General features: G+C 37.9%; 1 protein-coding gene across 7 annotated transcripts in view; it reads right to left on the reverse strand.

The window, feature by feature from the left end:
* Positions 1 to 1,291: 1,291 nt before the first annotated feature.
* The window catches only part of ANKS1B (ankyrin repeat and sterile alpha motif domain containing 1B), a 444,690-nt gene continuing 420,322 nt past the window's right edge, over positions 1,292 to 25,659 (reverse strand). For 4 of the 7 annotated variants that reach the window (XM_086750799.1, XM_086750814.1, XM_086750805.1 and 1 more), the window contains 4 exons: positions 16,396 to 16,482; positions 11,629 to 11,766; positions 4,412 to 4,579; positions 1,292 to 3,208 (listed from right to left, as the gene is read on the reverse strand). In XM_086750799.1, coding sequence (XP_086606925.1) covers positions 3,098 to 3,208; positions 4,412 to 4,579; positions 11,629 to 11,766; positions 16,396 to 16,482 — 504 coding nt within the window. In that variant the 3' untranslated portion in view covers positions 1,292 to 3,097. The remainder of the gene's footprint in view (positions 3,209 to 4,411; positions 4,580 to 11,628; positions 11,767 to 16,395; positions 16,483 to 25,659) is intronic. The other 3 variants (XM_086750841.1, XM_086750832.1, XM_086750791.1) reach the window with 2 other exon arrangements.

The following is a 25,659-nucleotide window of genomic DNA, read 5'->3' on the forward strand; positions in this document are numbered from 1 at the left end:
ATTTTATTCCAATTTCCTTATCTTCTCATGTCAAATGCAATCTACTTCCTATCATCTCTCTCTTCTTTTGCCCGTTCTCCACCTTCCCACTGTAAGGCAGTTGTTGCAATTAACACAGCAGCACAACATTCAAATGCTCCATTTTATTCACATACTGTCCTTGGCTGCCTTTGCTTCTCCTTTACCTTGAGTAGAGGTCAAGAACAGCAAATTTCCTCACTTTCTCATCTTTTGGAGGTGTCTGGCTTTTTCCCTACCTTCACTTTTAAGACTGACCATTGTCCCCTCACCACATATACACTTCCAGCATACTAGGAACTTGAATGGAAAGTCACCTTGACCAAAAAGGACTAAAGATCAAGTGGTAACTGCTTTGGGTTAGGGCAGGTGTGCAGAAATCTCTGGAATGCTGAAGCACTGTCCCATGCTAGAGTGGACCCCATGGACTTCTCTCCAACTGGCTTACATTAACATCAGTTAGTGAGGCAATTGTTTCTCTCTAAAACTCCAGGTTTCTGGAAATACAGAAGTGCCTTATGCCTGTTAATTCTTCTCTCTCCTTCCAGTTTCAATTTATGTTTGCTGTGGGGGCTCCAACTGTTCACTGCCTCACTGCATCCCGAAACTTTTCTCTTCACGCTCATTCCCTGTTCCACCAGTCTTTCATCTGTCTCGTCTTTCATCAGTCTTGCTAGCCATCCCCACTCTCTTTGCCCCAATTATCTCTCCCAAATAAGTTCAGCTACTTTCCATGCCACCTTACCTGTTCGACATCTCTTTGATGAACCTAGATCAAATTCTCCCTGCGAATTGCCAGTTCTTCCTGTTGTTTCACTCCTTTCCCTTACATCTGCTTAGAGCTGTGCTGCAGCTCCTGTCTCATCCTTTAATTTTAGGGGTCACTCAGCTACATTAGAGGTGCCCCAGTTTTACAGCCTGAAAATGTGACCACTTTGTATTTTTGGTGCCTGAAGTGAATGTGTTTTAGCATAACTCCCTGTGTGAGTCTTTAGAAGGTGTGATAAAATATAGGAAGTCAACAGTTCAGTAGTTCACCAAAGAACGAGTTAATTAAGGACTTTAAAGTGTGAAGTATTTACCATCTGTAAAAAAAATCTGTATTCTAAACCAAAACTGTCTCCACAGCAACGCCTGGATTTGTGAGGGACAAGATCCAAAGTCTAATGGAATTAGGAAAAGGGGAGAGGAGGACCTTTCACTGATTTCAGTATCCTTTGGATCAGGCCCCTTATTTCCTTTAGCAATGATAAAATGATGCGCAAATCACTGGGACTGTACAACTTCATTTTATTTTGTGTGCTTTTATAGGATATAAATAAATGACAAAATTACAAAATTTATAACTGGAAGCCCAAGCATATTTACATAAGTATTTGTTGCAGTGAGGCTACTATTTACTGTTCTCCTATACAATTTTCCTTTTGGTACCATATTTTTAGTGTTATTTTTTTTTTTACTGTCAGTTGACTACGTACATATCAACAGTGAATAGGCAAAAATATGTACAAGGAACTATTTTGTTCAAGTAAATTGAATACTGTATTAAAAGTATGTCATCACTCAGCGCTATGATGAGGTTTAACTAAACCATATACAATTATCAGGTTTAAACCAAGTTCAATTACCCATGTTTTGGAATTTACCAACTGATGATTCTAACTGAAAACCTCAGCTGGATATGAAATAATAATTAAAAAAACATTAAGACAACCACACAATTTATCAATATCTCTATAATGAACTTCAAAATGATTCACAATTTGACTGGATAGAACAATATACGTTAAAATGTCATTTTTCTTCTATAGTGATATTTGTACTGTTATAATTTCAGTTCTACATAAATATACATCATGGTATTATACAAATACTCCACAGACATTAAAAAAATTAAAACACTTCAAAGAAAATGTAAGTAAATCTTATTTAATCAAACATTAAGCAAATGCTTAACTATTTTGTTCCATGAAAACATTTTATTACTTTGGAATTTTTTTCTTTTTTCTTGCTGTTTTTATTTAGAAAATGTTTTGCAGTAGAATTTTATCAACACTCTTTCGAACAAGCTTTCTGTGACAGAAATCTTGTAGCAAAATCCATGGTTTTGGCTTTTGTTTAGAACCACTGAGATTACTTTTTAAAAATACTAGTAGAATTCATGGCTATAGCAATGTTGAACTGCATAAACTCTATGTAGGTGTAGTAGAATGATCATTCAACTTTCATTCCAGACTGACCACACAGAACATCCAGTGCACTGATGCTACAACTCTTATAATTTTCATAATGCTGCAATAGCAGTTGTTTACTTAACTTTAAAATAAACAATATTTTTCATAATTAATCTGGCTTCCTTCCATAAATAGTCATATGTTTTCCTATAGTACTTCTCTTCCATAAAAATATCTAATAAATGTTTTCTGTGCATTATTAATACCTTTTTCTAACCATTCATAAAACTCTGATCCTTTGTTAAAATGCAAGAGGTTCCTATTTCTGTAGAGGATCAAAGGACACCAGTGATTACATATAAAACCAGCGCACACAGAAATCAGGATGCCTAATTTCTTGTCACTTTAATGAGTTCTTTATTCAACACAGGAGTTATTAATGAATTCAGTGGTTTCACAAATACTCTATTAATTCTGGTTCTATTTCAATTAAAAACTGCCAAGATTTAAATAAAAAACCAATCAAATATTCTACTCATAGGCAGCATTAGTGTTAGTTTAGAGACCTTTTGTGTTTTTTTTTTTAAAAAGTAGAATTCTAAAATAAGAAATCAAAGAAAGCACTGTGGCAGAGTCACAAGGGAGAACTGCGTGAAAAATAAGGTTTCTCACTCCTCTTGTGGACCGTAATTTTAAAAGTCTTCATATAGTGTCATTCTTCTGTCAGTGCTGCAGGAAGAAGAACATCACCAGAAATGACCGTCAGCCTTTTTTTGTTAGTTACAAGGCCACTCATACAGTGCAGTCTTCCTCTCTGCTGGGTTGAAACGTTGCCGTAAAGGAAAGGCTGTGCTGTGACTGCTTGGCGTGCAAGGCACAACAGGGAACAGGGGGACAGTTTTGTATCAGAAAATTGTAGTTTCATACTTGGTATTAATGCCTCTTTTGGCTTCTTGTCCAGGTTCCACAATCCAAGGTAGATTCGCAAGAGTCTTTTGTTCGGATGGATCTATCTGCTTTAAGACAAATGCAAACACACAGAGGGGTTACCATCTCTGCGCACAGCACTTCTGGCAGCAGCTTTTTCTTTAACCAAACAGAACACAGAACAAATCCTCTATCAACGAAGTCCTACAGCAATGAGTGCAGGGCTCTACGCTCCCATGTACCCACAGTTGCCCTCTTCTGCCTGTTTTGATCACAGCTGTGTCTACCCCCAAGCTATAGAGCATCATAGTTTGTTAAAGCCATGCTTGATCCTGAGAAGTCCTTTTGCCACTGAGACAGATCGTGGCACCAGGAAATGTTCTTTCTTAAAATTTTTATAGAGGAAGATTCTGTGGCAATGCATCACAAAGTGCACAGTCATATTTTTTTTTTGTTTTTCCCATTCCTCTCATTCAATAATCAAATATCATAGAGTATGGTTCTCACTTTATAGGCAGTCAATACAATATAGTGTGTGATCATTTTTCCCTTTCCCTTCCAAATCGCCCTGTGCCTGCTTGATTTAAAACAGTTTTCATATTTTTTTTTAAAGTAATCTACTATAAAACAGTATTTCTCTGTTATCTATGTGCTTCAGGAGGGCACTTCAAAGAAAATCAATATGTAGGCTCCAATGAGCTTGGATTCTTAGGAGTTTGAGATTCCAAAGAAAATACTGAAAAGGTATACTGAATCCCAGTTTTGGAACAGGAAGGTCAAAAAAACCCCAAAAGGGTAAGAAAAGAAGTTGCTTGGTCTGACAAGATGTAATTGTAAATTGATTTGGATTTGTAATTTGATTAGGATACATATGCAGTGATTGTACACCAAATGTTTGGCGCAGATCTTATTTTTCAACAGGAGACAACGAAAGTCCGTGGAACAGCAGAGTTTGAGAGATAATGCTTTGCCTGTGATCCTCAGCACTTAAAAAAGCACAATACATTGGAATTAGACTGAATCAATTACAACTCTGCAATTACTACGAAAGACATGTGCACAACGCTAGCCAAGCAACATCTTAAACTGGAGGAATCTGAAATGAGCAGTTGTTCAAAACGGCTGCCCGGGCTGCAATGACACAACTCTACCGGCTGATGTGCAGAGGTAGCACGACTGAGATATGGAGCATTTCTGACTGAACACGTATATTCATTTATACAGCTTCTAGTATATCAGCTCTTAACTGTGTAGCTGAATTTTTGTTTTCTGCGTGACCTCCTTCTACTTACCACTGACTTCCGAATACTAACACGTGGTTTGGGAATAGGTTTGGAGGGTTTATTTTCAAAGCTTTCTGGGAGGGTTGAAGAATGGCCCCCTTTTCGTGCTTGTAGTGCAAGCTGATAGGCCACCTCAAATGCTTGTCCTAGTGTAAGAATGATTTCGTAAGCTAAATTCTGTAACAAAACAAAAACAGTTAAAATTGGAGGGAGGTTGAATTATCATCAGGTACATGAATGTTAGAGCCTAAACCTGCATACTCTTTTAAGTGGGGTAGGGATGTTCGCTTGTATGACCAAAAAAGTCAGGCTCTTAAGACTAAGACCAGTATATAGTATAGGTAGAATAGTTTAAGTTCTCGTTGCATATATAGAAGAAAATTTGTTGAAAGGTTTATAAAGCATGAATGAGGAACTATGGAGTTGGTATAAATATTTTTTTTCAGTAGTTTTACATCAACTAAAAAGCAGTTATGAGCTTCAAATTTGGCCTTAATCTAAACTGTAAGTGAATTTGTATGGTAATTTTTTTTTTTCAGGCTTATGGGTTTGTTTTGTAGGCTCCTACTAAAGCCTAATTCTAGGCTCCTAACTTTCCAATAATGTTTCAACCTCCTGCAGAGCAAATCCAAGCCTGCAGGCTTGCCTCCTGATGTCCTACAGTCTCCTTAGAATAATTCATAAATCTTTGATGTAATTCAGAAGTTATCTTCTCCTTCCTGAACCTCTGCAGCCCATAGTTGGAAGCAATCCTGCCTATCTTTGAAACTAAGTAATCCCTTAAAATTCCCACATTTCTGATATAATTTTAAATTACATATCTCTTTAGCTAGTCAAGTCTAACTGTTGAGTTTGCAATAAGCCAGAAAGCAATGTGAGACACTTGGCAGTACACTGTTTGCCCTTCAATTGTTAAAACACAGTTAAAAGGATAAGCATTTCATTTCACGCCATAAACTATAGTTTCACTGCAGTCATGAAGAAATTCCATCCCTTTGTTATCACATATATATACTGAGATAGTATGGCTAAATTCAGCATATTTAGCTCATTATAAGATCTTCTTAGAAAGGTGCCAACTCTGGTCTCTGTTAGGTCAGACAAAACCAATTATACTCCTCCACTGGGATATGCTCTCAGCTGTTATGACCGCAGTCACAACAGCAAGCTAGCCAAAGTTTCATAGCTCTACAAATAAAAATGTCTGCCTGATTTGACAGCAGTAGTCTCCAAATTGTCTCCCCTTTAACTTAAGGAAACTGGCCAGGATTGAGAAACACTGAGGATGCAGTTTGCCAGTGGAGCAATAAATGAAAGACTAAAGAGACTGTTATAAAGTGCCCTGCCTTTTAGCAGAACGCTGACTATGGAATTAAGACCAACAGAGTATAATTGTTAAAAATGGGCAGAATAATATTATTTGAAATGGAGCGCGCCTATTAGTAGGACAAGAATATTATTCTAAAGAAATCTTAATCAGCTGTTGTGACAGTAAGATAGGGTACTATATCATCATGGGATTGTCTACAGTGGATATTATTATTGCTAAGGAATACATCAACAGGACAGGGTGTAGTAATGGCTTGCAGAAAGAGCAGACTGTAATACTAGTACGAATGAGAAAATGTGCCATCCAACGTGACATATAAAAACGTCACTGCGAGACCTGAAAACCCCTGAGATAAGAGTGGAGACAAGCAGAGAGTTTGCCATGCAGAGCCATAAATCTAGTCTTGGTCCAGCATCTCATCAGAAGCAACTATGATTTGTTTTCTTTTGTAGTCTGTAAAACAAAACAAAACAAAACAAAAAATAGGCCTGCCTGGAGCCTGAAAGCCACTGGAAACATGTAACTGTTTCTATGGTTAATAAATATTTGAAATATAGCAAATAAAACAGAACATTCACTGTTCTGTTCAATATTTGAAATGTAAACTGAACCATAACTTGTACATACATTTCATACATTGTGTACAGCAGTAGTGCCTTGATGAAGAGGTCTGCAAATGGAGGCAAGGAGGGCTCTAGTATTGTACCTTGTAAAATTTAAAAAGGCTGTCTGAAAAATTGTATTTTGAAAAAAAAAAGGAAGTAAATAAGTTTGGTTTGAGGATTTTTCTCACCTGTAGTACTGGGAGAGGAATATGAGGATTAGAGTTGGTATAGATTCTTGCAGAGGCTATACTGGAGAGGTAAGAGCAGGATTTCCTTGGGGATGGGTGCAGAAAACCAAACCACTAAATCCGTCATGGAAATTCTTCTGAAGGAGTGAGAAGACTATCTGAATTTTTTTACATATGGTACAAAAGGAAGGAAACAAGTCTGCTTCCCCAAAAGATGCTTAGCACGAAAGCTGTAGACGACTGTCACTGTAGAAGACATTGATCCTTACAGCACCCATCAAGCCTTAGACAGGAGGCAAAGCTTTTAGGACCATGGTGCTTCTGAGGCTGCTACAATCTCATTTCTTGCTTGGCACAGCATAGAAGGAAAGTGAGTAACTAAGACCTCAAAGCAACCATTTCTGGGAGATGAGAAATTGAGGTCAATTGCCTTGTTTGCCATGCAATGTTACAATTCAATGCCCCAGTGCAAGTCTGAGTCAGGACTCTTCAGCCGCTTTAACCCAGTCAACCTATTACAATGGCTAATTATTTTCTTACATTTTAATTGACTTTCACTGCGTACGTTGCAGCAGGCACTGCTTCTTCATTGTATTTTCATGCTTCTATAAAGCTATGTTGAAGCTTCAGGAATATTTTAAAAAAGAGAGTAAGATTTCTGTCTTTAGAGCTATAAAAACTTAAAATGTCACTTGCAAAATTTTTTTGAAAACTAACATTTTGTCTTTTTGGGAAAGCACTTTTGACATAATGAGGATTTTACGGCTTTCTGCTTTTAGGTGATGGTTTTAGTTCCTTCTTTAAGCTCAATGTAAAATCTGGTCTTTTTTGAAGACTGAATTTACTGAAGCAGCTTCCTTTGGAGTCTTGCAGACAGTTAGTGTAAGCTACCCATCACATCAGATGTGTAGAAATGTCAATTAGAACACCCTGCATTCAAGATATCGAATTTAAAATTGCAGTTAGCAAAACTGAGCAGAACAGAGTATATGGAATCTTTACTTGAAAAGTCCCAACCCGGTTCAAAATCTCCAGCCCCTAGGATGAAATCAGTTGCCTACTGCTCAGTCATATTTGAGTCTTCAAGGCCAAATGTTGAGGATTTCCACTATAACTGTCTGACAAGAAAGGAAGGTTACTGACTAGTAACAAGAGTTATGAGAGATGCAGCGCTGACATATATACATTCACACTGTTAAGTGCACATATGCTTTATTCCTCCAGATCACAAGTCTTTTACTTTTGGGTGGATCTGGAAAGGGCACTTGCCTATGCTTTCCAACTTATCAGCCTTTGCGGACTGAAGCAGAAGAAAGCTCAGCTCAACAAAGACGGGGTGATGAGGCCAACATGGCTGGCACTTGCTTGTGGACTCCTGGGCTGCATGAAGCTTTCATAATCAGGCACTCCTGCAACCTATTCTTGATCCTTTCTCATTCTGAATTTAAAACCCTTGTGGATGCCAAACTCTTCTGAATCCATCCCTCTCTTTTAATACACCACAGAAAGATATCTTGTATGCAATGGGAGGATGGAAACAGGCCTTCAAAGGGGGCCCTTCACGCTGTTGCAAAAGCCACTGATGTAGACAAAAGAGGAGAGATTCATTTGCTCATGAGCTGAAAGCTCCTTGTACCTACTGAAGTGCGCTCCATCTCAAGAAGTCTGTCAGGAGCAACTGAAGTGGTTTTACACATTTCACCTAACAGGTCCCAGAGAGGGGACTGTCTGGGCATGCTGCCTCTGGGTACTGCAAAGGAAAGAATTTTTCTGTTCTGGAGACATGAGGATGGCACACTGATTGTACCAAATGATCATGAACAGAGAAAAAAATGTTATGAAGTCCTCTGATCTCCTGGAAGAAGGCAAAGAACAGAACTTTGAGACCTGAATACATGCTTTTTCTTCTCTGCTAAGTACGTATACTAGCGATTTCCATTTCTTATCCAGCTTAAGTCTGTGCAATGAAGGACAAAAGAATACAAAAAAGGAGAAAAAAGTATTTGTGTTATGCAGAGCACCAATATAATCCTTGGCGTGAGCAAGAGCAGAAACTGTTCCAATTTATGCTGGTTGTCTTCTATTCACAGGTGCATTGGGCAATGAAGGAATATCTGATGGAAATTACTTTGGATGTCTCCCATATATGAACCAGAATTTTGTACAGGAACTGTTATGATGGTTTGTTTCTTCAGACAGAATCCTTCACTGGCAGTTCTAGGGCTGCTTTATAAGCGAATGAGACTGAAGTGGATTGCAAATATTGAGCAATAAATCCTCTTCTTTCCCCAAACCTTGTCTCCTTCAATATTCTTTAATCACGTCTGACGCTTTTGCAATTTTGATCATAGAACTTTAAACAAGTTGCACGTACAGTCACTCCTAAAAAGTAAGCATCAGTAATACTGGCAGGTGACAAGTCACTACACTAAAATGCTTCCCTATCTGCAAAAAAAATTGTTCTTGCCCACATTTCCTGAGGAAATGAAGGACTGAAGAGTCTTAAATTTTTTTCATACCATTGCATATATTGTGTTATCATAATATATATGATTTAAGATACATATTTTTACACCTTACTTTAAACCTTATTTTCCTTAACATGATTGGACTTCTATCCATTGACAAATGGGTAGGACTGTTTCTATTAGCAAACTGGAAGATCAGCCTAACAGAGGTGTTAGACTTTAAATAGGAAATTTAATTTACTGTATGCTTGTGTTCTGAATATTTAGCTATTTTTTTTATGGAGCTTGTACTTGCATTAAAAATGCTAAATCTTGAGAAATAAAACAACACAAGAAGAGAATATGTGAGTAGGTAACGCTCCACTGAGGATTACGTTGCAGGAGAAAACTAAGTTAAGATAGTTAGACATTAAAAGTTTCTATATTGCTTAAAATAGCCATTTAAAGTGCTTGGGGTATGAAATGCTTCTCCTAAGGTACAGGAAGTGAATAAAATGTTGTAATTATTCCTGGATCACTATTCTTTCCTTGCCAAGCAAGAAAAAAAATGAATTTCAACTGCTGTGTCTGGATCTATGTTTGTGCTTGATTATTAAACCTATAAATGAAACTGCAGTACTTGGAAACCATTAAGAAGTATTTAAATGGATCAGGAGAAATAATAATCTCACTCCATCAGTCTAATTTCAGTTGATTCCCTTATCACTAAAATCTATATAATGTAACATCTTGTTGACCACGGTCTATCTACTTTTAACATAATTTTGAAGTTTTTTCTAATTTCTGTGGACATTAAAATGCCAGCAGAGAATTTAAACAACAAAAGCACTGAAACAAAATGCTAAAATTCCTTCTAACCTACCTTTTTGTACCTCTTGTTATTTAAACTCCTACATGCTATCGCTCTGCAATGTTGACTATTTCCCCAGTCCCAAATAAAATGTCTCTGTTGAGATATCTCTTTTTTTTTTTTATTTAACTTACTCATATTCATATATGCATGTTTCAAGAATTCATACACACTATACCATATTAAAGTATTTTTCCTTGAATGATTTAAAAGTTTTAATAGCATCTTAAATTTCTCTTGTGCTTAACTCAAAGGGTAAGTACTCCTGAAAGTTTTGGACAATAAGCCCTCTTAGTCCTAAAAATTAGAGTCGCTACTTATTGCACCAAATTTAGCTGAAAACAGCATGACTGATTAATTAATATGTGCTCATGATTTCTTGAAACAGTAGTAGTCTGTGCATCACCATCTGAGAAGCATAAATATAGGAACAACTTAGTCATTTTCCACCAAAATAACAAGAGCTGTAAGGACGTTTGCTGAAATAATATTTCAGAGATTTTTAGGCAAGAAGATTGGAACAAGGAAGAAAGAAGTAAACCTATTTTTCAAAATAAAAGGAATCTTCTTGAAAAGGTAAAGGTGCTGCTAAAATAAAATTTCCCCAAATTTCGTATCTGCATTATTTTTTTAAGCTAAAACTCCAACTGCCATATCAGAGAGGAGAGCAGAGCATAATAAAGGGACCATCTAATAACAATAATCTGTTGATGGTTACAGGGGTAACCTCTTACACAGGGACACAAAGAACAATGTATGGATCTCTGCTATCACAGATGTTTCAAATCTTTCCGATTCAGTGTGGTAGCCAAATATTCCCAGGACCTCTTGAGATACGTAGTTAGCTACCTATGTGGTCTCTGTCAGATCTGTAAGTGTCTTGGTTCTCTGGTTAAAGTAAATACAAAACTTTTCATACATTCTCTACACATTTGCAGAAGAAGCTTCAGTTTTTGCAGTTTATTCAATATAATATCATGTCAAAAAGTCTAAACAATATTTAGAGAGATGTTTCAGTTATTGGGACTGATCCAGCTTAACACTGAAACACTAGAAGTCATGGTAAAAAATCTGAAAAAATCACTTACGGTAGTAACATCTGATCCCTGGTCCAAAAAGGAGCCCCCATCTGCATCATGAAGGTGGGATGTGTACAGGCTCAAAGTGACCCCACAAAAAAAGGTCCAGCCCTCTCAAATCTTGTTGGCTGGCATGGGATGGACACATAATGGTAACAGCCAAAGGCAGGACATGACCAACCTCGTCCTTCCCTGACTGCACAGGCAGTAAAACGCAGTCAAAAATGTAGGACACACACTGCAAACTTAGTTTAAGCCAGTTCCTGACCCTACCTCTTAGCAGCATTGAACACTGTATATAATGCACATTGATCTAGTTCTGATTTGTTTATTTTGTGTGCACTGAGATTTCCAAATGGGTGGCCAAACCTGCTTGTTACAAACTTCTCGGAAGGCTACAGCTTAGGTTAGAAGAATTACATGTGAAGACAAGACTTGTGTGAAGAGCTACTTGCTAAGTCAACAGCTGAGATTACAGAGGTGAGTCATTTCAGATGGGAAATGAGACAGTATCATGTAGACGAGAAATTCTTTGCTCTTCTCCAGAAATGTCCTTTTACTATCCCACAGTAGATTAGTCTTTTCATGTGGCAAATTAATACCTGCCATTAATCACCATATACCTTGAAAATGTTTTAACAGAATTAAAGAACTGTTACTATTACAAATAAATAACTGTTAAATAAAGTATCGTCTATAAACTGACCACATCAAACGCAGTGAATACATGGCAGTAGTGGTGATTAGTCTTCAAGTCTTTAGTGATGTACGCAAACGTAGAAAGGTCTTCAGGGTCTTGTGCAGCACAGGAAATGTTACGGATTTCATGTTCAGCAATAATATTCTGTTAAAAAAAAACCATTTTCAGTCAATTTAGGAATTAAATTTAAAAGAGCCGTAAAAGGTGTGTTTTTAGATTTGCATTTATGGCTATCTGCTGTACTGAAGTATTTCAGAAGCTTCTTAATAAGAAGAGATTTAACACATCCCATGTGTGATATTACACAGGTCACTGGAATTTTGACCCTCTCCAATGATATCTAAACTTGCCAAGAATCTGGCAGGAAACAATCACATTCTAGAGTCTTCCCTACAGGTCCCCTTGAGTTTTGTAGATTATTCAGTATCCTATGACATAGACATCTTTCCTGGCATACAGCTGTAAATACAGTTTCAAAGCACTACCCAAGCATCCTAGGATGCTGCTGTTTTTCTGTATAATGATCACTACATGACACTGACACTGTTTCAGTCTACTGACAGACAGGATCTGGTGAAAACCAACAGACTCAATATCCAGATTTTTGCACATGTTGTTTGACAAATTTCAGCTGTACTTTTTCAAGAGAAAAAAAAAATAAATCATCGAACAACACTTATAATTGAAACCCTGAGCTCTTGAAAGGCTTCTGCTTAGCAAAAAAAGATAACTACAGAAGGATCTGGCAACTTTTCTCCACTTACTGACAACAGCATCCTGTAAGAGAGAGATGTAGAAAAATTAAACCATTCATGCACCGAGCAATACTACTTGCAACAGCCAATGTAATCTATAGCATACTGTTGAGATACAGGTGGGGCATGTCTGCCTGATGAAATTAAAAACAAAAACAAAAACTGTTTTAAAGCTTTGGAGAAAATTATGAATACTCATTACATAAATTGCTGATATGTAATTATTGTTCAGGCCAAAGGAACCATGAAGCCAGAGAAGACGATACTGCAGAGTGGCTTATGATTAGGCCTTGCTTCAGCAACACACGCATTTCAAATGACTTATTTAAACAGAGGAATGAATCACTGAATATGAATTTACTTAGTGGTTAGTTTATACGCTATTATGAACTGCGGCCCCGCTGGCTGTAGCTCTGGCTTTTCCACAAAACCCCAAAGTGAACAAGCCTGCTGCTGCACGACATGGCTCTTGCACCAGAGAACATGTGACACTCGTAGCATCCCAGCCCCTTGCGGAGCCATCGTTTGCTGCTGCCTCAGTGGCATCTGTTCAAGTTAAAACAATCTCTGAGCATCTCTGGTTTTCCATCAACCTGGTCTTTTCCTTCCCACCTCCTCTCCTCTTCTCTCTTTTTTTTTTTTTTTTTTAAAGAACAGGAAATATATGCAACTAAGTCACTTAAGATGCTTTGCTATATCTTCTTTCATTCGCTAAGTGGCAACTTTCCCCCTTGCATGTAGGTGTCAAGTTTTCAAAAAAGACGTATTAGTAGATCTAATTGAAGAAATCATGGCTTAGTAAAAAATCTTAATAAAAGCATTCTAAATTTCAAATTATGGAAAAACCAAGATAAGGAAACTGTTACTGAAGAAATGAAATAATCCTCTTAATCTTAAACTGTTGCAACATCCTCGATTATTTCTATTTAATGCATTATTCATAAAAGTGACAAAACCAGTACTTATGTTTCAATATATGCCAATTTATAATGACATGTATAATCTCTGCTTACCAATTATTGGCTTTTTATGTTGCTTTAAGCATTTTAGCTTCTTTGTTCTCAAATTGATAACTTTTACCCTCAATAAAGATTTTGACAAGAATTAGAATTATACCCAAACCAAGAACTGAGATATCCACAGATACAGCTGTAACATACTGCCATTGATGTGGTATTGGCAACACTGTAGTTTAGAAAGCAGAAAGAATTAAAGCTTGCAAGGTCTTAAAATCATGCAAAGTATTTATGCCAAATCATGAGCCACAAAGTAATCACCTGGATTTATGTAATGTATGTGAAAGAGCTCTGCTATGCTGAAACTTTTCCTAGGTGACCTGGGGTTGACACTGGGCTTTGCACTTGAGTTGAAACTCACTGAGATTATTTTAATGTTTTAACTTCAAACCAAGTGAAGTTTGGAAACAGACCCATATCAAGTTTGTTTTGAATAAAATAAAGTATACTGAAACTAAATATTCTGGATGAAAATCAGTAGTGAAATTGAGTTTTTCCATAGATTCTATAGGATATCCTCTGTGATATCCTTTCAAAATTAAACATGTTTTCAGTATATATGTTTACTGTTGGGTCACTACCCCAGTAGACCCATAGTCTTACTCTGTAGAAATTACAAGGCTATGAACCAGCTTGCTGTTCTAGGTACACTTCTCAGGCATTGACCAACACTGTACAGTTGTCGTTCTAAAAACTGTCACTCAGTTTGCCAAGAGAAAGCTCCAGTGCTTTTCAAAAAGCAGGGAAGCTGAAAGCTGGTCTGGTTCTGCCAAGGAAATACATTGGAAAGATCAGGTTTTTCCTAAGCAGTCTTCCTTCTGCTTGGCTACCTTGTGTCAGCCAGTCCCTCTCCTGGCAGAAAACATCCCAAAATTAGGGTTAGCTGTGACCCACGAGAAAATTCTGCAAGTCTGCTTTTTTCCTAAGCAGCAATTTCTTTCTGGTCACACTTGCAGAGAAATGGTGTCATGTCAAAGTGGTGTCACGCCAAGCTTCAAGGCGCCACTGAAGTAGCTGTCGTGGGACGCGGTCAGGGCCCCTTTGTCACCTGAAGCTTTGCGTGGTATGACTCAGAATACAAATTCTTAGCTTGTTGGCATAAAGGAAAAGGATGAACAGCCATGAGAGCTGAGTTTTCAAGCACAAAACTGCTAGCTATTTTTGTCATTAAAAAGTACGCATTTATTGCTAAGTGGTGCCCAGCGCTGTCAGCTATAAGCTCACATGGAAGCGGTACGAGTCTGAATAGGATCTCACCTTGGTGCTAATCTGTTTTGAGTCTTGAAGGAATTGGGTACAGCACACTGTGGACAAGGATGGTAACAACGCTCCTGGGAGAGTTGCAGGCTATTACCTGGTTTTTACAGAAGGGAAAGGCAGTGCAGATTTTGAACTGGAGAGAAAGCAATCTACCACTTGAGAAAAAACATAGGACTGTGGCATTATTTACTTCCAGCAAATACACCTGCTGCACTATGAGGCATAGGATTTCAGCGGGACTGGTCTAGAGCCACCTAATGCAACTTGCCAAACTTATTTCAAGTTTACATCTTACAGAAGATTGTATGTACTGTGCAAAGAGATACGGGAAGCTCCTTTTGTTCTCCTGATTTTTTTGGTAAACCTAAGGATATTACAGTTACATCCTTTACACTACAGAGGAGATTTAAGAGCTGAAAACAGCCTTATCCAAGTTAGAGTTAACAGCATTACAATGTCCTGATTTATGCCCTGCACGTCAGAGAACATAAAGGAAATGAGAGTTGTAGAAGCTCAGTTTTGAATCAATGGAAGAAAAAGGAGCTGACAGGAATCTCTGGCCTCTCTGCTCTGGTAAATATGTCAGACTTGACATAACAGTAATTTCACCTGTTTTTCTTTCATGTAATCTTTAAACCCTAGTTATGGCTTCCATACTCTAGCAGAAGTTCAGAAATCTGCTTTTGTTCCTTCACTTAAAACCCAGTTCTAGTTAAACATCTTTAAAAACTGACTGATTTGGCAAGTTTGACAGATACTGGGTTAGATGTATCATGTGGTCTCAATGTTCAGCAACACAAAGCAGTTATATATATTATTAACCTGGTCAGGTAGCTGGGTTGTCAGATTTATTTTTTATAATGCTTAGTGAGTTTTAGTTACAGAACAGAAAAGATAATTTATTTTCTGTTCACATGCAAGCATCAGTATGCATTGCATCTTCTTGCCATTTTAGACATCCGAAGAAGAGAAATTCATGCATTACTTAACTCGTGCTTACAGAGCTTGTACATTTTATTTTGCCTAAGCAATAACCCATTGCTCTACCCATCACTGAGTTCTCTGATCTGATTCTATTTGTGGTTTTTTTTTTTGTTTTAAAGATGTTGGACATATTTTAAAACATAAGAAATAAAGCACAGGGGCATTGCCACACAGGAAGATGAAAAAACTCTGGAATGACAACAGGTAAGAAGCTGCTGCAGTTCAAGGAGTCAAATGGCTAATACCATGAAAACAACTCCCAAAGAGGTCTGACATTTGCAAAGGACATTCAAGGCTCATGTTTCGTATTCTTACAATGGCTGTCCCTGGATAAAACCTTGCATCTTTACTCTTCATCAAGACATCCTTATATTATATTTTTTGGCCATAATTATATTAATGAACAAATATATATATATCTTTTCTGCATATTTAAGGAACTTAAAGGGAAGAATATGGTAAAGGATTCCACAGAGGCTCCGTGCCAAATGTCTTTTGTGATAAGTTTGCCTTTTAATGCCAGAAGGTTGGACACAATGTTCTCCAAATGAGCCATTAAAGCTGCTTCACTTGTCCTCCAGACTGAGTTTCTGAAGACTGACAAAGGCATTACATCCATTTTGGGGAGAAGAGAAAAAAGAGAGTAAAACACAAAGTGCAACTCTGTCCCCTCTCTGGCCTGGTGCTCTTACAAAGCCAGCCTCATAGGTATTCCTTTTTGTGAGAAATAAAAACTAATATCGAATAATTGCACATACCTTATTTGTTGCATCAATAAATTTGACTCCCTTGTAAGAGACAGATAGGACAATGGTTGGTACTTTCTTCATTTGTTCCGTAGACTTCTGAAATCAAAACGAAGATGATGTTAGATTTGTGCTGCATTGTATCTTCTTTATCTTCTCTTTATCTTCTTCTTTTAACAAAATACGTATGTTAAACAAAAGGTACTTATCCAAATATTTGACTCTTTCTTGATCTGACTTTGGTCTGGGCTTTTGAAATAACTGCCTTGTAGTTACAAAACTAGCAAGAGTTTTACAGTTTGTTCTGTGTCCCCTCCTCCTGCCCTTCCCAGCTGTAAAAACCAACAGCGTGGTACTTCTCATAGTACTGTTTCTTTGCTGTAATTAGCTTTTATTTAGAAATATTTAACTCTCTTGCTTTCTTGCAGTTGCATTTGTGACATGAGGTATCCCTGCAGCTCTCTAGGCCTGCCAGTCAATCTGTCAGTCCTTGTTGTATCTTGTCATGTCTGACCGTGTGCGCTTCCTGGAGTGCAGCTACTACTGGAAGCTGCTTTACCCATGAATTAGCATGGAAGCTTATTCTGCATTCTCTCAGCGTCAGGTTCTCCTACCTACAGTTCATGTTTTCCTACAAGGCTACTTTTTCTTTTATCATAGTCTATTTCTGTGTTCCTTCAACATGATGTACACAGCAAAGATACTTCCTGCTGAACAGATTGGGCAAATATTTGGGATCGATTTAAGTTCTCTGCAGAAAAACATGTTGATTAGTTTAAAGATTAAGTTTGCTAAAACAACCCCAAAACAACAAAAAAAATCCTAAATAATAGTTAATGGCTGATTTGAATTCTTTTAAGGTAGAAAGCAATGACAGACTAGACTATTCGATGCAAAACTGAGGTAGATAAATAAAGTAGATAATGTTCATAGAACACTCACTCATGCAAACAATCCCAGAGATCAAGCAAACATTTTTTTTTGACAGAAAAGAGTAACTTCAATTACAGCTAAATATGGAGAAACATCAGCACACAGAATGAGAGTGTAAATGCAGTGAAAGGTCTAGAAAAATCATTAGAGCAGTCAAGGAAAAGCAGCGGCAGCGGCTCTTTATTCTTCAAGAAAAACAAAACAGCATAGATATAAGCTTGAAAACACAGACTGAATCTGAAAAAAATAGGTCTGAAAAATAGGTGATGCTAGCACTAGAGAGTAAAACAAAAACTTAAAAAAAACACCCCTGTAATCAAGTCTGCTTATCAGATCTCGATCCTTCCAGAGTCAAATGAAACTCCATTTTTTTTTGCCAGCATAAAGTTCAAAGCTCCAGCTCCAGCTACATTCTACAATTACTGTCCCATGCCATGAAGGCTAAAACCTCTAATTAAAGTCTCAAGGAGAGTCCCACCCATCTGTGTAACAGAGAGGACTGTTGCATCTCTCGGTATCAAATGACAAGAGACTCATGATGACAATCAAGTGTCAATTTATCCCAGAGAAAGCTTCTTTCACACAGAAGGTTAGGCACTTTTAAAAAAATGAAAGCTTAAATGGTAAAACATCTTGAATAACCTAACTAAATCTGAAGGAAGACAGTAATCAGATTTGCATGTCTCTGAACTGCGTGCAGAAAGAAACAGCATCCTTGCCAAAAGCAGAGCACGTACATACCTGTGTGCATGTGTCTGTGTGCCTCTACAATAGATCACAAATGAGCCTGTTCATAAAACTCAATTTCAATGCACAGAAAACAGGACAGTGACTGTACGGAAGCTGCAGTACCTACATCTATCAGAATAATAAGCCATATACTCCGCATATGCTCATATCCAGACAAAATATTCGCAAATATGACAACATCACTTTAATCATCAGGCAACCCAGCAATCATCCAACTTTTGTCCTTTCTTTCCGTCCAGACAGCTACTTTCAGAAGCTCTTTGTCTCCTATTTTGATTATTGTAATTATCTCCTTCCTTGCTTCCTTAGCAGCAAAATTCCTCTTCTCCTCCAACACGCTAAACAAACACAGCTACAAAGTTAAGTTAGTTTAGCTTTTTGGTCTAATTGGCACTATCTTCTATTTGCCATAAAGGTGAGGCTTCCTGATGGGAGGATCACACCAAATCCTCTTTCATCTAGACTAGGAGTTTGTAATTTAATCATCTTCCTTATTTGTACCACATTCACCTGGGCTTGTCTAAAGACCTGATCTTCAGTATTTAATCAAGGGTGTTAGCTGCCAAAAGACTGTATCTGAGTGAAAGAGTTCATCAAGAGACTATTAAATTATATCTGGCAAATTAGGAAATGAATCAGAGATGGATGGACGGACATTTGTAATTTATTAAGCCAAACTGTCTCAGCTGGTAAGGAGCAATGGATGTCCCTCATCAGCTTGCAAACCATACAAACCCCAGGATTTGTGCAAAGGTGTTCCGGAAAACGGTAGCCCAGTGTAGAAACATGACTTCGGGACACAGTTCTGCACTTGTACCCCCATTGCAACAAAGAGTTTGGCAGTGGAATAAAATCCTTGGTTGTTATGACAGTGCTATCATGAAAAACACATCGCTCTATTCTCCCCCGCTGGACTCCTAGCGATACAGTAACTGAAATCCACCATATAATTACTATTTCCAAGTAGCTGCCAGACTTCAACAGTTTTGAGTTGTCATGGTGAGCTCATACTATTTGCTTATTGTTCCTTTCTTTTTAATGGAGGAGGTGGCTGCCAGGATGCGTAACGTGTATTTTCAGAGATACAATATGAATACCATTCGCTCAGGCAGTGTAACTGCTTTGGCTCTAAATTCTAGGATGTTGAGATGAAGTCCCACAGCTTTCATGGTCAGACATTTCACACCTCTGTGCAGGCCAAGTGGGCATCTCTGCCTGTGCCTGTGACCAGAGTATTCCCTTTCATTGGGCTTTTCAGATTCCAGCCACCTTATCAACTCTGTGAGGACATGATGAGATGATAAAATATTCTTGTCCATCTGGTGCCTCTATGGGAAGCACATGGACCTGAGCCAAAGTTATAGGAGCCACAGCTGAAGGCTGGCATTGGATGTCATGTGCATGCTGACATATGGTCTAATCCTTCAAGGCATGTTCATACCATGGTAGCAGGATTAGATTTTATCTCATGTAGAAACAATCATAGTGACAGGACCCTGACTTTGGGTAAGTGCTCACTAGCCTGGAACCGGTCATAGTTCCTACAAACTCCATTGTTTGTGATTGCAACTTTGGCCCTTTGTTTTAATACACTTCTTTAGGAGAATCATCTGGATGAACAGCAAGCATATTCTAGGCTCCTTGCCACTGCCTGTCTCTGATCAGTTGGTCATCTACCTAAGGACAGATGTGCATGCCCTATCTCCTCAAGTGCACTCCTGCAGTGAGGAGTCTTAATGTCACAGAGTCCACATGACAGAGAGACTGAGCTTTGGTCCCACTTCTGAAATATTTCCTATTGGACAGGGAGATGACTGTGTGGACACAGGCCATGTGTAACTCAAGCACCATAAAGCAGGCTTGACTGTGGACACCATCCTAAATTTAATGTAATTTAATTTAAATTTAATGTAAATGTAATTTGTTCTTCTTCCACAGACCCCCCCCCAAAAGACACAGAACATCTTTTTCTTCAGAATAAAGACTATCAGGAATAGCAGCCTCTCCTGTATTTTGATGTAGCCGCTGTGACAAAGCAGCTTCGTCCCCTCAGCACTCAGAATGGAGATGTGTCCAGTGGAAGGCACCTCCTGCATAACTGCCTGGTTACTACAGTGCTTGCTTTTACAATAAAGGTCTGGATTTAAGACCTTTCTGCGTTTGCATCTGAAGCCACTGCTGCCGTTACGCAGGACAGTGCCAAACCCTTTATAGCCTTGGACAGGGCTGCTCCCAATTCCTCCTTTTGAAACCCGTCATAAAGGGGTGCAAGAGCAGTGGTGCCAAATAGAGAGTGTGTGCGCAAGATTACTTCTGATCTCATGAATTTTCTTTAGTTTCACTCAAAAACCACTGTACTCACAAGCAGATTCTAAACAGATTTCCATAGTACAGTACTACAAATTGTCTTAAGTGAGTAAACCATTTCCACCTGCATTTTGACTTTGAGTTAAAGGCTGTGCAGATCTGCTGGACGTTTATTTAGAAAATAAACTAACCTCCAAACAATTTGAGAACTACCCAGCCAGCATGCCTAACAAATCAAGATAATAAACAATGGCTTAAGAAGCAGGGGACTTTGCTCTAGGAATAAAGCTATAGAAACTAGCTAGCTATTTTTAAAAAGCAAATACAAACACTATAACCCTAAGGGGCCTTTAACCCTTTCAAGACAGGGTTGTACTTGAGTACCTTGTTCTGTGCAGAACTGAGAGCACTAATCCAATACTTTTGAATACTCTTGCAGTGTACAAAACATGGTATCTCTCTGCACATACACACACAAAGCAGCTGAGTAAGAAATTCAGGACCACACGTAGAATGGTGTCCGAGTAAGATGCTCACACATTCACTTCATATACTGTAGCACATGGTGTAATTGAGACTTCTTTCAAAATGCTTTAATCTCACCTATTTATTTCCTGCCGAGAGGAAATGGGATACACTGGTACTGCTGCTTTGCCAAGCTGACCACTTTCATGTACTTACACACACACTTACAACTGGACTACTCAGTTTTCATACAGTGGCCAAAATGAAACCATGTTCATTTTTAGGTTTTACTGGATATGTAATTATACTCAGTCTTGCAAACACACAGTAAAAAGACATTATTCAACTATGCCAAGTCACTAACAATTCCATACATAAATTTTAAGCGTAAGTTTATGAGCCTGTGAAATCTTAAGATTTCATCTTGGCTTTTTACTTTTGCAAATGAATCTGCGAATTTTGTCTTATACTATTTTTTTTTTAATAGCTATCCAAAGACTATTGCTATTCAATTATGTACTGGGATCCACTTTACTAAGAGAATTTGAACACTTTCCCATACTGGTAGCAACTATTAATTCCAAATAGCATCAAACTGCACATTTCAAAATCTGCATTGGTACCATCTACTATCATACTGATAAGCCTGTTACTTACTTAAGGCTTATGAAATCTCATGAAATAGTTCCTCTTGAGTGAATCACTTTGACAATATCATGCATGAGATGAAATTTAAATAAAAAGTCAAAGTTTAACTTCGACCAGCTTGTTTTGAAGTCAATTTTGAAACAACAATCTGTCTTGTTACAAATATTTACTAACTTTTCTTAGTCAAAAAGGCTTAAAATGCATCATTGACATAATTTAATGCCTCTTGGAATAAGATAGCATCTGTAATCCCTGTGGTACAAGACTGTTTACTTCTTTACAATTAGTGATGCCTCCAAGCTACATCATTAATATGAGCATTGCACTGGGGATGCACCTGCAACTCATCTACTTGAGAATGAGAGGGTTTTTTTGCTTTTGCAATATCCGTACACAGTCATCTGCTGCTGAAAGGGCAGCGCATCCCTCCTGCACCTTGGATTCCTTTCAGCCACAGAGCTCAGGGACATACAATCCTCTGAAGGACATGTGATGGCATGATGTGGATGTGCGTAAGGACTGAACAATCTCTCACCATTTCTTTTTTTCCTTTTGAGTAATATCCACCTGCCTGTCCCATTGCAGTGGCCATACAAGAGAGATGGAGCTACAAGACCCATGAAAACAGAGACCAAAGAATCATAATTCTCAAACACAGTATTTGTTCCTGACATGGTATTTTCCTAGGCTAGGAGGCCTACGGAGGACACTCCTACTTTTAGGGGAGAAATGGAGATTGAAAAGTAGAAAGTGATTAGCAGAAGCTAGGAAATTACCATCTCTATCCAACTCTTCCTTCTTTATTTAAGAAGAAATGAAGAAGGAATGCCCCAGACCCTGCCTGTTTTCAGAGAGCCAACTCCACTTCATCTTCCTCTCCAGAGACAGAAGAAGATTTAGTAACATTTCCAACTTTGACATTTTGGTCTTAAGTCAGCAAGATGTTTTTAAACACCTGCTGTGTGAACAGAATTTATGTTGCTGGTTCCCCATAACTTGTGTCTTGAAACTTAAGAACTTCTTTTCTAACAAGAAAACATTTAAGGAAGATACGTAATATGCAGGAAGGTGGCAGGATCCAGGAACAAAACCTAAGTTCCCTACTGCTGCAGTAAATATCTGATTGGTTCAGATTGTGCAAACAGTTTATTCAACATTAATGATTTAAAAATCATTGCAAAGAAAGAGTCTACCTTGCTGCTGTGTTCATGCTAGTATGGATAAAACTGTCCCCTTCCTACTTGGTTAAGGAATTCAGATGTGTAAATGCCAGATGTATTCTACTGTAGAGAACAAGTCACTTCCTAGCTCCAACTAGACTGGAGTCCTTTTGTTTATTTTGTTTATTTTATTCTCACTTTGTGTTCCTATGGTGAAGTGAAGGCAGTAATCTGACTGAAAACACAACTTGTAATATTTCCCATTCCACACTGACAAAGATGAAAGCTCTTAAGTTCTTTAGGGCATCTCTCAAATGTAATTAATAAATTTATTCTGGCCAGGACAGCAAGATTTAATCTCCAAGAAGCAAAGGTCAGTTTACAGCAGGTGGGGAAAGGAGATAAGGACACAGTGCTGCGGACTGCAGAGGGAGTTTGTGAGAGAAAATAGCTGGAAACAAATAAGAAACTATAAATCTATCCTTGGAGCGCAAATATGTGGATGGAAAAATCAAGTATAATCCCTCTATTAGGCACAGTTCTTGCCAAATATCCATAATTTTGGATGGCTGCAAGAATCTGCAGTTTGGGTGGGAACAAAAGGCATGCATAACCTTGACCCCCATGCTGAGCTCAGTCTCTTGTATCTGGATGATTTTCCCCAAACAAATCCATCATCTGCTCTGCTGGAGCACGCTGATGCACAATGCTGAGAAGCAGAGTGGATAGCCAAGAAAAGTTATTAAGACAGATGTTCTCAGGTTTTTGGACATGGTGGTTTTTTTTGTTTTTTGTTTTTTTTTTTTTTTTTTTACATTACAGAATACTTAGGATCGCCCTTCACTCTTCAGTGATAAGAGGAAGCGGCTGCTGTAAGCCCCTCTGTGGAGAGAGGTGAGGGCTATCTGCATGACACTTTTCTTGAGAACCAAAACCATCAATTGCAATAACTGAAAGCGCAGGAAGCATCTATAACTAACAGCGAGAGATCTGCAGTCAGCAAACACGTCATTTTTGTTGTTTCTCTGTCTCTCTGAATGATTGAGGAAGATCAAGATACGTTATTTCACTGATAGGCTTCTTTCATCTTAGTGCACCTGCTGGCTGGGAGACATCCAGTGAATATCAATGCTTTTTTGAGCAGCATTAGGTTAAAGATGGAAAAGCTAAAGCCACATTGACAGAAAAATTATGTACCTAATTTTCATGCATTCTCCTTAAAAATGATTATGCGTCTGACTCCAGAAAGATTTTAAAATTGTGGGAAAGGGCCTCAACATGGTACAACATTACATGTGACGTACTCCCCCTCAACATGTTTCAGATTGTAGCACGTTAATAAATTTGAAATATATAAACAGAAAAAAAACCCTCTAAAATTGAAAAATTTTGCTCTATCACATTAGTACAACCCTATGTAAAAATCTTACTGCCTCTAAAGAGACTGGACAAGTGGACAGAATTCAGTACCTGAGAAGCAGTCAAGTAATACATTTGGCTTTTCACTTCTCTTTTGTAAGTGAAATGTCCCTTTCAGTATATTAATGAACATCACACCAAAACTTCAGGATGGCTTAAGACAACTGGGACTTACAATTCACAGACACCAACTTTCAGAACATAACCAGAGGGAGAAAGTTTTGGAAAAAGACACATTTTTCTCACTGGGAAACTTACACAAAGATAATAATCTGCTCCCATTAAGTCACTGGTTTTTGCTTCTGACTTGAATAGAAATATGATTAAAAGGACAGATGAAATCCTGATTAAGAATTGTTTTGTTCAAAACTCTTTGCAGAAAAATGTATCAAACTAGAAAACAAACATACTCACAGCACAATAGTTTCAAAAGACAATGTAAAAATAAATGTATGTAAACTCCATCATTGCATTTTATAAGTGCCCTGTATGGCACTATAGACTACTAGTGCAACTCTTATTTTTACAGAAAAATATATTTCTTTTCAAACACTTAATTTTTCAGGTATAAAATTTACATTTGCCAAATCTATGACTTAAAAAAAAAATCTTAAAATTACTATAAATTATTTACAGTTACTTTTTTGATGTGAAGCTTCCTAGTTCAGTTAAATAACTTACTGAAGGTGTCATACGCTACCATGGTGTCAAATTGTGCCCTAAGATCTGCACAGGCGTATGCCTGAAAAAAATTGAACTGCTAGGTTTGACAGTTTGCAAACGGGATGGAAAGGGAAGATGGTGTGCTTGCAGCCTCAATTAATCCCCCAGAACATGTGTCTGGGACTATAGATCCCTCTGTGTCAAGTTGTTGGGGTGTTTTTTAGAGGAGTTTAAGCCCAGGTGAGGAATGATTAGCATGTAATTAGCCGAAAAGCCACAGATCTTCAGGCAATCTAGTAAACACGAATTACTGCCAGCCCTTAGCTAAACCAGCTTGTACAAAAGCCTGTGTGCTGCAGTTACGTAACCAGTAGGAAACGGTTGTCTGTCTGCATGAATTTTACACACCTTCTAGCTTTCTAATTGATCCGAATGTTACATCAAGTCCTCAGAGGCATCTTGCATAAAAGCCTTACGATCCACAGAAGAAAGCATTTCACTTATTCATCTATCTAATTTTACACATTTGGTAGACTAGCAAACAATTATATTCTCCATTAATTAATCATAGTAGACCATGATATGTTCTCCATCTCTGTGAATGGGTGCGTTCTTATTACAGCTACAGTTGGGAATAGATCGTGTGGCTGGCTTGTGGCTTGTTTTGAGTTTCCAGCAGTGGTATGCTTGCTGGAGACAGACTGAGCCTCATTGTAATTTTCTACAAACCAATATCAGGCCAAAGAGCCAAGCAAAAACATATTCTTATCAGCCTGAAGGAAACCTAACTGCTTTTCCACCATCAGATGAAACTGAATCAGATCCCTTTTCATCCTTCAATCAATAAGCATGTAAGCAACTCATAATAAATGGGAATATTCATGTGAGTAAAGACATCCATAGGATTATGTAACTGCAGGATCAGACCATG

This window comes from Chlamydotis macqueenii, chromosome 1 (genome assembly GCF_036417535.1).
Source record: "Chlamydotis macqueenii isolate bChlMac1 chromosome 1, bChlMac1.mat, whole genome shotgun sequence".
Classification (NCBI taxonomy): Eukaryota; Metazoa; Chordata; class Aves; order Otidiformes; family Otididae; genus Chlamydotis; species Chlamydotis macqueenii.